This window comes from Dama dama, chromosome 4 (assembly GCF_033118175.1).
Source record: "Dama dama isolate Ldn47 chromosome 4, ASM3311817v1, whole genome shotgun sequence".
NCBI lineage: Eukaryota > Metazoa > Chordata > Mammalia > Artiodactyla > Cervidae > Dama > Dama dama.
In genome coordinates this window covers 51,636,412-51,649,860 of record NC_083684.1, presented here as the reverse complement: position 1 = coordinate 51,649,860, position 13,449 = coordinate 51,636,412, and the positions used below count along the sequence as shown (strand labels likewise).

Below are 13,449 nucleotides of genomic sequence, written 5' to 3'. Positions count from 1 at the left end.
CCAGGGACTGTGGGAAATGTAGTTCAGGGCCTCAAAAGCCCGGATGTCGAGAAGGCGCGCGCCGAGGCCGCGGCGGTGAAGACCTGCCGCTGAGACCCTTGGGAGGCAGCGCTCGCGCGGGAGTGCGCAGGCGCAGACGGCCGGCCCCCTCTCGAAGGTGAGGCTAGTAGGTCCAGCGGGCTCTGGGCGGGTGTGTGATGTTGGGTCCCGGTGGGGATTGCCTAGGAGGGAGATGGGAACCTGGGCTGGGAACCCCGAGGAAAGAAGAGGGAACCTGGACTGAGAGAAGGCCGGGAAGGAAAGCGAGAATCCGGGCCCTTAGAGAAAGCGAGGAGCGAAGCGAGAATCTAGGCAGGGGAAGAACCTGGGAGCAAGTGCTGGGAACGCCGAGGCAGAACAGGGAGCCCGAGGAGGCTGTGAGCTCGGCCTGGTACATACAGGCGTTCTGATTGTGTAGTTTTTTGTGCCCGTTCTTGTGTGTGTGTGTGGACATGTGTTACTCTGTGCGACGTTTTGGAACCTATTGTTTATGAAAGTCAGAGGGTCTCTATGTGGTCTAATTTTTAAATTAGGTGCGAGTCTGTGTTTGAGGCTGTGCAGCTTGAGTGGCAACAGTAAGGGGGTTGTGAGTAAAATTTTGCTGCTTTGTGTAGAAGTATGTAATGGACTCTATGAGTTTATGCATGACATGTGGCTGTGGGGTTGGGATTGTGTAGTGGGTGATACAACAGTGAATATGTCACATTTTAAAGTATTTGTGCACACAAGTAAGTGCACAGTTCACGGTGACTGTGAATGTGGCTGGTTCATTGTGTGACTGAGATGGAACACTTGAGAAAGTAGATTCAAGACTAGTAAGTAGTATATATTATTTAGATTATCAGAATATTGGCCATTTTATATGCCTGTAAAATTTGACTCTGGCAAACAGACAAGTAAAAAAAATACATATTTTTAAATTGGAGAGGAGGAGGTAAAATTAAAATAATTTTCAGATGGTACAGTCTTGTATTGGGAAAGTCATTGTATTGACTAATGACCAGTATGTTGACACAGGTAGAACACTGTTGGGAGCACACAAAAAACTTTCTGCTATAACTGCTGCTCTCAAAGTTTGTATTTGGGTGAATTCCTGGACAATAAAGGTTCAATAATTTCTTCAGTCATTGCAAAGATGCTGAACATTTAAACACAAGATCAGCCTCATTTAGCTGAATAGAATGTTCACTGCAGAAATCAGTACTTCAAACTTGTTTTAAAAGCAAAAATGCTTCTTCCTGCTGGAAGCCTGCTGTGTGAAAGAAAATGTGATCAGTTTCTTCTCTAATCCCTCTATTTGTCCCCTCTTTATTCTGTTTAGGTTGATAGTCTTCAGCTGGAATGGATTGGGAGCTGAAAAAGAGAAATCATAAGTCAAGGACAAAAACAGGCTAACATGACTGGTACCATTATAATATAGTGTAAGTTATATCTTACTTTGGCATGGCCAACTCAATGGACATGAGTTTGAGTGAACTCTGGGAGATAGTGAAGGACAGGGAAGCCTGGTGTGCTGCAGTTCATGGGGTTACAAAGAGTCAGATACAACTCAGTGATTGAACAACAACAAATACCTTACCTTCTGAGAGACCCCACTGTTGGGAACTTCCAGATACAGTTCCCTTTTTATGGGCACAACCACTTCTCCATATACCTCTCTTGGCATGCAGTGACCCATCTACTTATATGTCTTGTTCTCTCCTGTCAATCCTCTTGGACAGGATCTAAGCCAACCTAGGTATGCTCCATCATCCTTGGATTCCCCATCTGGAGCTCAGATGAGAATTAGCCCCCTTAGTCACCACCACTCCACTCCCCCATATCCTGGAAGCATGTACATTTCTCCCCCAAATTCTCTCACTACTTTATAGTAGTATTAGGGTCTAAGGAGCCCCTTGTTTGTTATAAGGGAGGAAGAAGAATCTATTTTTCTTCTCCCTAGAAAACTGTTCGAAAAATAATTTGCTCTCTTAAAGAGACATTTCCTTTTCTTAGCCTCTTCTAGCCTCTTGAAGGAGCCTCTTCCTCCTTGGAGTTAAATTAATGGTAGCAAAACTTTACAGTCAGCTGCTTTTTAAGGCTTTATTTTAGCATGAGGGACAATTAAAAGCTTGTTTGCTCACCACCTTTGGGACATCTGCTGAGACTGAGGTAGGAAAATTTCTTAGTTACCATCCTGTTAAAAATAATGACAACAGAAAACTCAGGTTTGCTGGAAAAGACATTAACAAATCAATAGACTGTGTGTGTGTGTACATATCAGAAAATTATGGGAAGTGGCTATCAAAATACAAGATACAAAGATTGTATGGTTTGTAAACAAAAATTTGATGTTCCTGACAGACTCAAAAATTAAAGATTTAAGAACCGGAAGACACACAGTAAGTGTCAAAACTGACATTTCATGAAGTTTCTGTAAAATTTCAGTAAAACTTTTAAACTTTCCAAAGTTGTTAGGAGATAATGAACAAGACAGAAGTGGTTAGAGAAAAGAATGGAGGGGGGAGTAGGCCTACCTGTTACTAAAATATATTTTAAAACTGTAACAACTGCCGAGTCGTCCTGGCAGTTAAATGAAAAGATAAGTGGAACTAAATATGAAGTCCAGATATACTCAAATATGTAAAGGAAATAAAGTATATGATAAAAGCTATAAAAATTATTTTAGGTATTTAAAGGATTAATTTCCTTCCTTTAAAAAAGATCTAATATCAATCCAGAAAATAGTTAGAAAAGTGAAAAAAATTTGAGTTTCATCTAGGAAACTAAAGATGGACTGCAATAATATCTGTAGGGGCTGGTGGTAGCTGTAGACTGGGGAGTTGGTGGCCTGACTTGGCCTGGCTTGTCTTTTATTTTTTTTAAAAAAGATGAGTTTTTTTCTTAAAACTTTAGAAGCTTATCCTCTCTCATAATGAGAAAAATAAGAATTAGAATCACAGTGTATACTTTGGCAAGCATCAGGAACTTTGTATCAGTGGTGCTCAGGGTATGGGGTGACAGGTATTTTCATGTATTGTTGGTCATGATGTAGGTTGAGCCTTAATGGAGAAGAGCTTGGAAGTAGTTAGTAGGCAGCTTAGGAGAGAAAAGTGGTAGTAGAGAGGAGAGCGGCTTGCCCAGAATCTAACTTTTTGCCCCAAGATCCTGTATCTCTACCCTTGGGGATGAAATAATATTTGTCTAGCTCATTATCTCCTTGTATTTGTGTGAACAGAGTGGACAAGCACCAAAGCAAAGGAAATAGAGTCAATTTTAATTGAGTTGTAAGTGATGAGAGCTGAAAGACGTATATGGTGTCATGTGGCCTCTTTTCATGTTGGTTTTGCCTTCTTAGGAGCCACCCCTTTTCTAAAGAAGAGCCCAAAGGAAGACTGGTCATCTCTTGTAAATCTCAAAACCATGGCTCAGGTGAGATGATGGTTCTTTTCTCTTTTCTGAAATACTTTTGTTTGTTTGTTTAAAGACTATTTGAGCATTTGCTTTTCTTGTACTAAAATCCTCCTGTTTGCCTTCCCCTTCAGGAAAGCAGTACCCACTTGTTCTGTTGGTCAGATAAGCTTTTACCTTCCACAAGTGCTCCTTCTAATTTTAACCAGTGTTCACATATTAAGTGGGTGTAATCATTCAACATCTTTTCTCAGTCTTCTCCCAGAAACAGTGCTAGAACAAAAATGCATTTCCTCAGATTAAATGAGAATATAGTACTGCATGGAAGAGGACATGGCAACCCACTCCAGTATTCTTGCCTGGAGGATCCCCATGGACAGAGGAGCCTGGTATTTTACAGTCCATAGGGTCTCAAAGAGCAGGACGTGACTGAGCAGCTAAGCACAGCACAGCACATAATGCAGCATGCACCTGTCTTGCAAAGAAAAGAACAGTCAAGATGAAGATAGAATTGACAGATTGCTATTAGTTAAGTGTCAAGAAGTCCTGTCTTGAGGTTTTGAGACAAGAGCTATGCTTGGCAGATTGTACAAAAACCAAGAATCCTATATTTCTCCCCTCTGATCCTTCAAGAGATCCTTGAATTTAAACTGTTAATGTGTATTTTAATATCTTCCTCTCCCATAATGGATTGTCTTAAACATTCTTCTAATGTGGTTTGGGTTTAATACTAGGCAAACTGTAAGATAAGAGTTAACTGTTCAATGTTATTGGCACAGAGTTTCTGTTTGGGCTTCCGTGGTGGCTCAGCTGGTAAAGAATCTGCCTGCAATGCAGGAGACCTGGGTTCAGTCCCTGGATTGGGAAGATCCCCTGGAGAAGGGAATGGCCACCCACTCCAGTAGATACTGGTGATGATTACTTAATATTGTGAATGTACTTAATGGCAATGAATTATATACTGAAAAATGGTTAAAATGATAAAATTTTATGTCACATATTATACCACACACACACACACACACACACACACACACACACACACAGTTAAACAGAAAAGTATAAGAAACACGAACATCCATAAATGAGCATTGGGGCGATCACTTGGAGAATTAGAAAAGGAGCACAGGTATCAAACCATCCCCAGTATCTATTTCCAGAGCTTTTTCACATGCCAAACAGAAAGGAAGGGAAAGTTGCTCAGTCGTGTCTGACTCTTTGTGACCCCATGGACTGTAATCCATGGAATTCTCCAGACCACATTACTGGAGTGGGTAACCATAATGTTTTGTTGTTTCAGTGTACCAGTCTTGCAGATGTTTATTGTATTAATACTGAGGTGTTTTTTATGTTGTTGTAAATGCTATTCATTTTTATTTCAAATTCCCATTGTTTATTGCTAAAATGCAGTTGATTAGTATATGAAAATACAATTTGATTTTTGTTTATTAACCTACCTTCTCTCAAAAATTATTCTAGTAATTTTTTGATAGATTCTTTAGGATTTTATACACACATAATCATGTCAGATGAGTAATATTACTGTTGTCCATCTTGCTTTCCAATCCATATTCTTTTTATTTTTGTCTGGCTTTACTACATTGTCTAGAACTTTCAGTGCAGTGTTGATATAAGTAATGAGAACAGATATTTTTGCCTTATTCCTGACTAAGGGGAAAGGCATGTAGTCTTTGACTAAGTGTAACACTGGTGATTAGTTTTACATAAATGCTCTTTATCAGATTTATGAGGTTGAAGAAATTCTAGTTTAATGATAATTTTTATTACAAATGAATGTTGAATTTTGTCAAAAGTTTTTACGCTTCTATTGTATTTTCTGTATTATATGGTTTTCCCCCTTTTTAAATTAACATGATGAGTTATATTGATTGATTTTGAAGTGCTAAACCAACTTATCCCTAGGATAAACCCCATTTGGTCATGATAGATTCATATATTCATTTTCCACATATTGCTTAGTGAATTTACTAACACACTGTTAAGGATTGTTTTGTCTGTGGTTCATAAATAATTTGGTCTATAGTTTTTCTTAGAATGTTGTTGTCTAGTTTTGGTATGAAGGTAATAATAACTTACAGAATGAGTTGAGATGAATTCTCTCCTTTTATTTTCTGAAAGAATTTGTATAGAATTGTTATTATTTCTTCCTTAACTGTTTGTTAGAATGCACCAGTGAAGCCATCTGAGCCTCAGGATTTGTTTATGGGAAGGTTTTTCACTAGCAGTTCAATTTCCTTAATAGAATTGTGGCTATTACTGCTATTCAGGCTTTCCTCGTGGCTCAGACAGTAAAGAAGCTGCCAGCAATGCAGGAGACCCGAGTTCAGTTCTTGAATTGGGAAGATCCACTAGAGAAGGGAATGGAAACTCATTTCCATATTCTTGGCTGGAGAATTCCATGGACAGAGGAGCCTGGCATACTATAGTCCTTGGTGTTGCAAAGAGTTGGACAGGACCGAACGACTAACACTTTCACTTTCATGCTGTCAATTTTTTTCTCTTCAGTGAGCTTTTATAATTTATGTCTTTTAAGCAATTTGTCATCTCATCCAAGTTATAAAATTTATTGGCACAGAGTTGTTAAAAAATCTACACTTTTTATCCTTTTGATGTTTGTATAATCTGTAATGGTGCCGTTCTTTCATTCTGCTGTTGATTATTTGTTGATTATTTGACTTTTAGTTTTTTGCTTGATCAGTTGACTAGAGGTTTATCAATTTTGCTGATTTTTTTCGAAGTAGCAACCTTTGGTTTCATTGATTTTCTGTTTTTCTGTTTCCTGTTTCTTCATTTCTGCTCTTACACTTTGTATTCCCTTTCCTTTTCATTACTTTGGATTTAATTGCCTCTTGTTTTGTACATGGAAGGTTATATCATTGATATTGGACTTTTTTTCCCCTGTAGGACATTTAACGCTATAAATTTTCCTCTAACAAATTTAGACATGTTGTGTTTTCATTTTTATTTGTTTGAAAATATTTTCTAATTTATCTCATGTTTTCCTTTTTGACCCATTTGTTTAGAGGAAGTGTGTTTAATTTTCAAATATTTGGGGATTTTCCAAATAGCTTTCTCTTATTGATTTCCAGTTTAATTTTGTTACAATCAGGAAACATGCTGTATATGATTTCATTCTTAAATTTATAGACTTCTTTTGTACCACAGATTATAGTACCATCTGATGAATGTTCTGTGTGTACTTGTAGAGGATGTATAGTCTAGTGTTGTTGGATGGTGTATTCTGTAAATAATCAGGTCAGATTGCTTGATTATGATGGTAAAGTCTTCTATATCCTTATTGATTTTCAGTCTGTTATACCAATGACAGAAAAGGAAGTCAAAATCTTAAGTTACAAGTGTGGCTGTGAAAGTGAAAGTCGCGCGGTCATGTCCAACTCTTTGTGACCCCATGGACTGCAGCCCTCCAGGCTCCTCTGTCCATGGAATTCTCCAGGCCAGAATACTGGAGTGGTTAACCGGTCCCTTCTCCAGGGAATCTTCCCAACCCAGAGATCGAACCCGGGTCGCCCGCATTGCAGGTAGATTCTTTACCATCTGAGCCACCAGGGAAGTCCAAAACTATTAATGGAAAGGCTGACTGAGCTTTTTCAAATGGATGGAATAGGATGACACTGCTGATCACTCTTGGCATCACCGAAGCAGGACAACCAGACATCATGTGCTCCTGACAGGACAGTGGTGGTGGTTTAGTGGCTAAGTCATGTCCAACTCTGTGACCCATGGCCTGTAGCCTGCTGGGCGCCTCTGCCCATGGCATTCTCCAGGCAAGAATACTGTTGTGGGTTGTCATTTCCCTCTTCAGGGGATCTTCCTGACCCAGGAATTGAACCCAGGTCTCCTGCATTGCAGGGAGATTCTTTACCAGCAGAGCTACATGTTGGATTCATGTGGCTATAATTGTGTCTATTTTAACTTTTGCTTCTATCAGTTTTTACTTAATATATTTTGAAGTTCTGTTTTTAGATTAATTTATATTTAGGACTGTTCTGTCTTTTTATGAATTTTATGAATTGATCTCCTCTGTCATTATAAAATGCCTTACTTGGAACTTCCCTGGTGACCTAGTGGCTAAGACTCCATGCTTCCTCTGTAGGGGGCATGGGTTCAGTCCCTGGTGGGGGCACTGAGATCTCATATGCCACACAATGCAGCCAGAAAATAAATAAATAAGTTAAAGTGGCTTTCTTAATCCCTTATAATATTCTTTGTTCTAAAATCTATTCTGTTTGATACTATTATAGCTGTTCTGGCATTCTTATGATTAGTATTTATTTTTAAATTTAATTTTTGGGGAATATACTAAATGCTTTTTACCCTGGAGTATCTCCCACCTTTTCTTTTTTTTTTTTCAGCTGATTTACAGTATTACATACGTTTCAGGTGTACAACATAGTGATTCACAGTTTTTAAAGGTTTTTAAAACTCCATTTATAGTTATTACAAGTATTGGCTATATTCCATGTGCTATGCAGTATATCCTGGTGGCTTATTTATTTTATGCCTAGTAGTTTATACCTCTTAATCTCCTACCCCTATCTTACTCCTCCCTCCTTCCCTTTCACCACTGGTATCCACTAGTTATCTCTGTCTGTAAGTCTTGTTTCTGTTTTGTTATATATATCTGTTTTATTTTTTAGATTCCACACATTCATGATGACATACAGTATTTGTATTTCTCTGACTTGCTTCACTAAACATAATACTTTCCAAGTCTATCCATGTTGTTGCAGATGGCAAAATTTCATTCTTTTTTTATGGCTGAATAATACTCCTTTGTGTTATGGGGGGCAGCTATTCACTGTGTCTTCTTTATTCATTCATCTGTTGATGGGCACCTAGCTGAGTACTATTCCTCTGTGTGTGTGTGTGTGTGTGTGTGTGTGTGTGGCTATTCCCTATGTCTTCTTTATCCATTCATCTGTTGATGGGCACCTAGGTGGCTTTCACATCTTGGCTATTATAAATAATGCTCTGAACATTGGGGTGGTGCATGTGTCTTTCTGAATAACTGTTTTTACATTTTACCCAGGAGTGAAATTGCTGGGCCATGTGACAGTTCTAGTTTTAGTTTTTTGAGAACTTCCAACTGTTTTTCACAGTGGCTGCACCAGTTTACATTCCCACCAACAGAGTATAAAGGTTCCCTTTTCTCCATATCCTTGCCAGTGTTTGTTAGTCTGTGGTCTTTCTGTTGATAGCCATTCTGACAGGTGTGAGATGGTATCTCATAATGGTTTTGATTTGCATTTCTCTGATGTTAGTGATGTTGAGTATCTTCATATGCCTGTTGGCCATCTCTGTGTTTTCTTTGGAAAAATGTCTGTTCAGTCTTCTGCCCATTATTTAATTGGGTTATTTGGGGTTTTATGTTAATATTGAGTTTGTATGAGCTGCTTATATATTAATAGTTTTGATGTATGTGTGCTTAGTCATATCTGACTCTTTGTGACCCCATAGACTATAGCCCGCCAGGCTCCTCTGTCCTTGGAATTTTCCAGGCAAGAATACTAGAGCAGGTTGCCACTTCCTTCTCTAGGGGATCTTCCTGACCCAGGGATTGAAGCTGCATCTCCTGTGTCTCCTGCATTGGCAGGTGGATTCTTTACCACTCTGCCACCTGGGAAGCCTTTAATTTGGACCTTTTATTGGTCATTTGCAGAAACTCTTTCCCATTCTGTAGGTTGCCCTTTCATTGTGTTGATGGTGAGCCCATGTATTTTGAGATCGATATTCAGCTGTAGATTCAAGGGTATCACTCTACATATGTCTGGAGAAGCCTCTGTCTCTGTCTGTCTCTCTGCTGCTCCCTCCTCTTCAGTATTTTGCTTAGCAGTTCTAGCCATCTTGGACTCTTGAATCTCTGTGTCTTCAACTCAGAAAGACTGCTGGGCTCTGTGTTCTCCCTCCTGTGCTGTGACCTGGAAATTGCCTATAGGCTGTGAGCTGGGCAGTCAAAGCTTACTTTGTTCCCTTCTTTCAGAGCTCACTGTGCTCTGCTGTCAGTCAGCCAGTGCTTAAAAACATCTGTTTAACCTATTTTTTTACAATTTTTTAACTGTTTACAGCAGAAGAGAATTTTCTATATCAGTTCATTTCCATAGAAGTTGATTTGTTTTGTTGGACAGTCAAGTAGGCTGAAATCAAACTTTAAACTTCAGACTCTCTGACTGGTGGCAGCTTGAATCTCTGCTTGATTTCTTTCATGTTTAACCAGAGGTCTCAAATTCTGACCCATGAATGGCTAACTGAGGTATCAGCTAAAGGTGTGGATCAAATTTGTTCAGTGTCTTTGGGCTCCCCCCAACTCCTGCCTCTGGCTTTCATTTCTGCAGGATTTCCCTACTTCTTTTCCAGTTACTGTTGTTATCCTAAATTCTATTGTTTCTTCAAGCCAGTAGGACCATGGATTTCCACCTGAATTTTATTTGCCATACCTGATGTCTACTTGGGACCCACCTTTGGGCTGAAAGTAGTGTGAATTGGCAATTCTGTCGTTCTTCCCCTAAGTATAAAACCTTCCCTCCAGTTTCTATTTGTTTGGGTCACTTTTAAGTGCCTTCAGATAGCTGTTTTTTATAGTCAGCCCTCCATATTCATGGGGCTTCCCTTCCACATCCACAAATTCAACCAACCACAGATTGAAAATGTTAAAAAAAAATCCCAGAATGTTCCAAAATGCAAAACTTGAAATTGCTGGACAGTGGCAACTATTTACATAGCATTTACATTATATTAGGTATGGTAAGTAGAGATGATTTAAAGTATATGGAACAATATAAAATAGATTATATATAAGTACTATACAGTTTATGTAAGGGACTTGAGTATCTTGAGATTTTGGTATCTGCAGGGGGTCCTGAAATCGCCCATGGAAACTGAGGCTTTGATTAGATTTTTCTGGAGTTTAGAGCTGTTATCTACAGTAAATGTGAAATAAGAACACACTCTTCCATTTTTGAAGGAGACGCCCAAACCTACCTTTTTTTTTAATCAAAAATTTTTAAGGTATAATCTACATAGAATAAAAAGCAACTCATTTTAAGTGTTGATCAAGTTTAGGAAGTTTTAGAAAGGTATAAAGATTTATTCAGTTACCACAACAATCAAGATTACAAAATTTACATTACTCCAAAAAGTTCCTTCATGCCCCCCCTACAACCAGTTGCTCTACTGCCACAGTTGGCCTCTATTAAGATATTATTAATCATACCTGCTTTTGTCACTGTAAATTAGTTTTGCCTCCTCTAGACTTTCATATAAATGGCGTAGTAGAATATGTGCTTTTTAGGGGATTAGCCTATTTAACTCAATGTAATTTTCTCTTGAAATTCATGTTGTGTGTATCAGAACATTCCTTATATTGCTGAACTACTGTTGTTCCATTATATGAATATACCACAATTTTTTAGTTATACCCTCACTTTTTGATAGACTTTTTTTTTTTTTTTTTTCTTTACTTTTTGACTGTTACAGTATTATTATGCTCATATGTGGATTATATTTTCATTTCTTTTGAACAAAACCTGCCTAGGTTTGAAATCAGTAAATTGTGTGAAAAATATATGTTTAAATTTATTTTTTAAAAAATTTATTAAAAAAACCTGCCAAACTGTGGAGCAAAGTGGTTGTGTCATTTTACTTTCCCACTACCAATGTATGATAGTTATTATATTATAGCTGCATATCTTCACCAACACTTGGTATGGTCACTGTTTAATTTTAGTTAATTCTAACAGGTGTGTATTGGCATTTCATTCTTTTGAAATTTTTTGTTTCCCTAACACAATTAAAATTGGTAAGTGTTTTTTATTTTGCACATTTGTCATCGATATATAGCTACTGGATTTGTTTAGATCTTTTGCCAGTTGATTTGGTTGTCTTCTTATTCCTGTATTATGAGAGTTCTTTATACGTTCTCAATACAAGTCTTTTGTAAGATAGAAATACTGGGAATATATTTCCCAGTCTATGACTTGATTTTTAATTTTCTTAGTGGTGTCTTTCAGAGCTGAAGTTTTTAATTTTGACAAAATCCAGTTTACCAGGTTTTAAATTTTTATGATTAGTGCTTTTTGTGCACTACCTCAGAAGGCTTTGCATACTCCAGCATTATGCATATTTTGTTCTTTAATATGTAAGTATTATGGTTTTAGATTTTCATTTTAAAGGAGTGACCCCTGTCAATTTCATTCTGTAAGATAAGAGGTAAAGTTCCCTTTTTCTATTTTCAACAGATATCCAGTGTTTCCAGAGTCTTTTGTGAAAAGAGATCCTTTTTCTACTGAATTCTATTGGAGCCTTTGTTGACAGTCAGTTGATCATGTGTGTAGGTGTTTTTTTATAGTCTGTTTAATTGATTTGTGTGTTTATACTTTCACCAAGATAACAGTTTTAGTTGGGGTATTAAGTCCTGATATCAGGTAATGTGAACCTACCAAATTGTTTTCGGTATAATAGGTATTTTACATTTTCCTATAAATTTTCAAATCAACCCATCAGTCTCTATAAAACAACCTAATGGTTTGTGATTAGATTTTCAAATATTTATAAGTTGGTTGAAGATAATTGTTGGTTAACAGTAGTAAGTCTTCTGAACCATGGACCTAATGTATTTCCATGTTTGCTTAGGTCTTTTAAATTTTCTCTCAGCAGTGTTTTGTAGTTTCCAGTGCAGAGGTCTTGCAAATATTTTCTTAATTTTATTTTTTAACTTCATTCTCAATTGTTTGTTGTTAGTATATAAAATAGAATTGAATTTTTTTAATATATTTTGAGATAAATATGCTGTGACCATGGTAAATTCACTTATTATTTCCTGTACTTTACATATCTGGTTATGTCTGTGAATACAGTTTGCCTTCTTCCTTTCCAATCTGTTTGCCTGGTATTTTTCATTCTTTATGCATTGTCTGCAGTGTTCAATAGAACTAGAGAGAGCAGCTATCCTTGTCTTGCTCCTGATCTTAGGGGGAAAACAACCTTTAACCAATAAGTATGATATGTATAAATCTTTTGTAGTTGCATTTCATTAAGTTGAGGAGTTCTATTTCTAATGTTGAGAGATTTTAATACAAGTATCAGTTCAGTTCAGTTCAGTCGCTCAGTCGTGTCTGACTCTTTGCAGCCCCATGAGTCGTAGCACCCCAGGCCTCCCTGTCCATCACCAACTCCCGGAGTTTACTCAAACTCATGCCCATCGAGTCGGTGATGCCATCCGGCCATCTCATCCTCTGTCGTCCCCTTCTCCTCCTGCCCCCAATCCCTCCCAGCATCAGGGTCTTTTCCAATGAGTCAACTCTTTGCATCAGGTGGCCAAAGTATTGGAGTTTCAGCTTCAGCATCAGTCCTTCCAATGAACACCCAGGACTGATCTCCTTTAGGATGGACTGGTTGGATCGCCTTGCAGTCCAAGGGACTCTCAAGCATCTTTGCCTAATGCTTTTTTTCATTTGAAATGACCATAGACTTTTCCTACCATATTCTGACTTAATGAGGATTATATTATTGATTATCAGGTATTATACCAACCTTGCATTCCAGAGATAAGCACCACTTGTTCATGTGTTATGTTTTTTATATTATCCCTTTATATAATTCACTCTTATTTTTTGGTTTTTAATTGGTATTCATCAAGGCTATTGGTATGTAATTTTGCCTTTTTCTGGTTTTGGTAACTGTATAAGATTCACCTCATAAAAGGATTAGGAAAGTATTCCTCGGTCCTTTATTTTTAAGAAAAAGTTAGTGTAATATTATCATTAACTCTTAAATGTTTCACAGGACTTATCTTGAAGTCTTTTGGACCTGGAAAAATCTTCGTGGGAACTTCTTGAATTGCAAACTCAGTATCTTTAATAGTTAAGGGTTTTCAGATTTTTTCCTTTGGTATCATGTTTTTAAGTGAAAATATATGTCCATTTCATCTACACTGTCTAATTTATTGCCTTTAATTTGTTTATGCTGTAATCTCTTTGTTCT

At 37.6% G+C, this 13,449-nt stretch overlaps 1 protein-coding gene across 1 annotated transcript in view; it reads left to right on the top strand.

The window, feature by feature from the left end:
- The first annotated feature begins 38 nt into the window (after positions 1-38).
- The window catches only part of ZNF565 (zinc finger protein 565), a 109,611-nt gene continuing 96,200 nt past the window's right edge, over positions 39-13,449 (top strand). Inside the window, exons 1-3 of the mRNA XM_061139150.1 lie at positions 39-157; positions 1,361-1,460; positions 3,377-3,450. Of these exons, the coding sequence (XP_060995133.1) occupies positions 3,442-3,450 (9 nt within the window). The 5' untranslated portion in view covers positions 39-157; positions 1,361-1,460; positions 3,377-3,441. The remainder of the gene's footprint in view (positions 158-1,360; positions 1,461-3,376; positions 3,451-13,449) is intronic.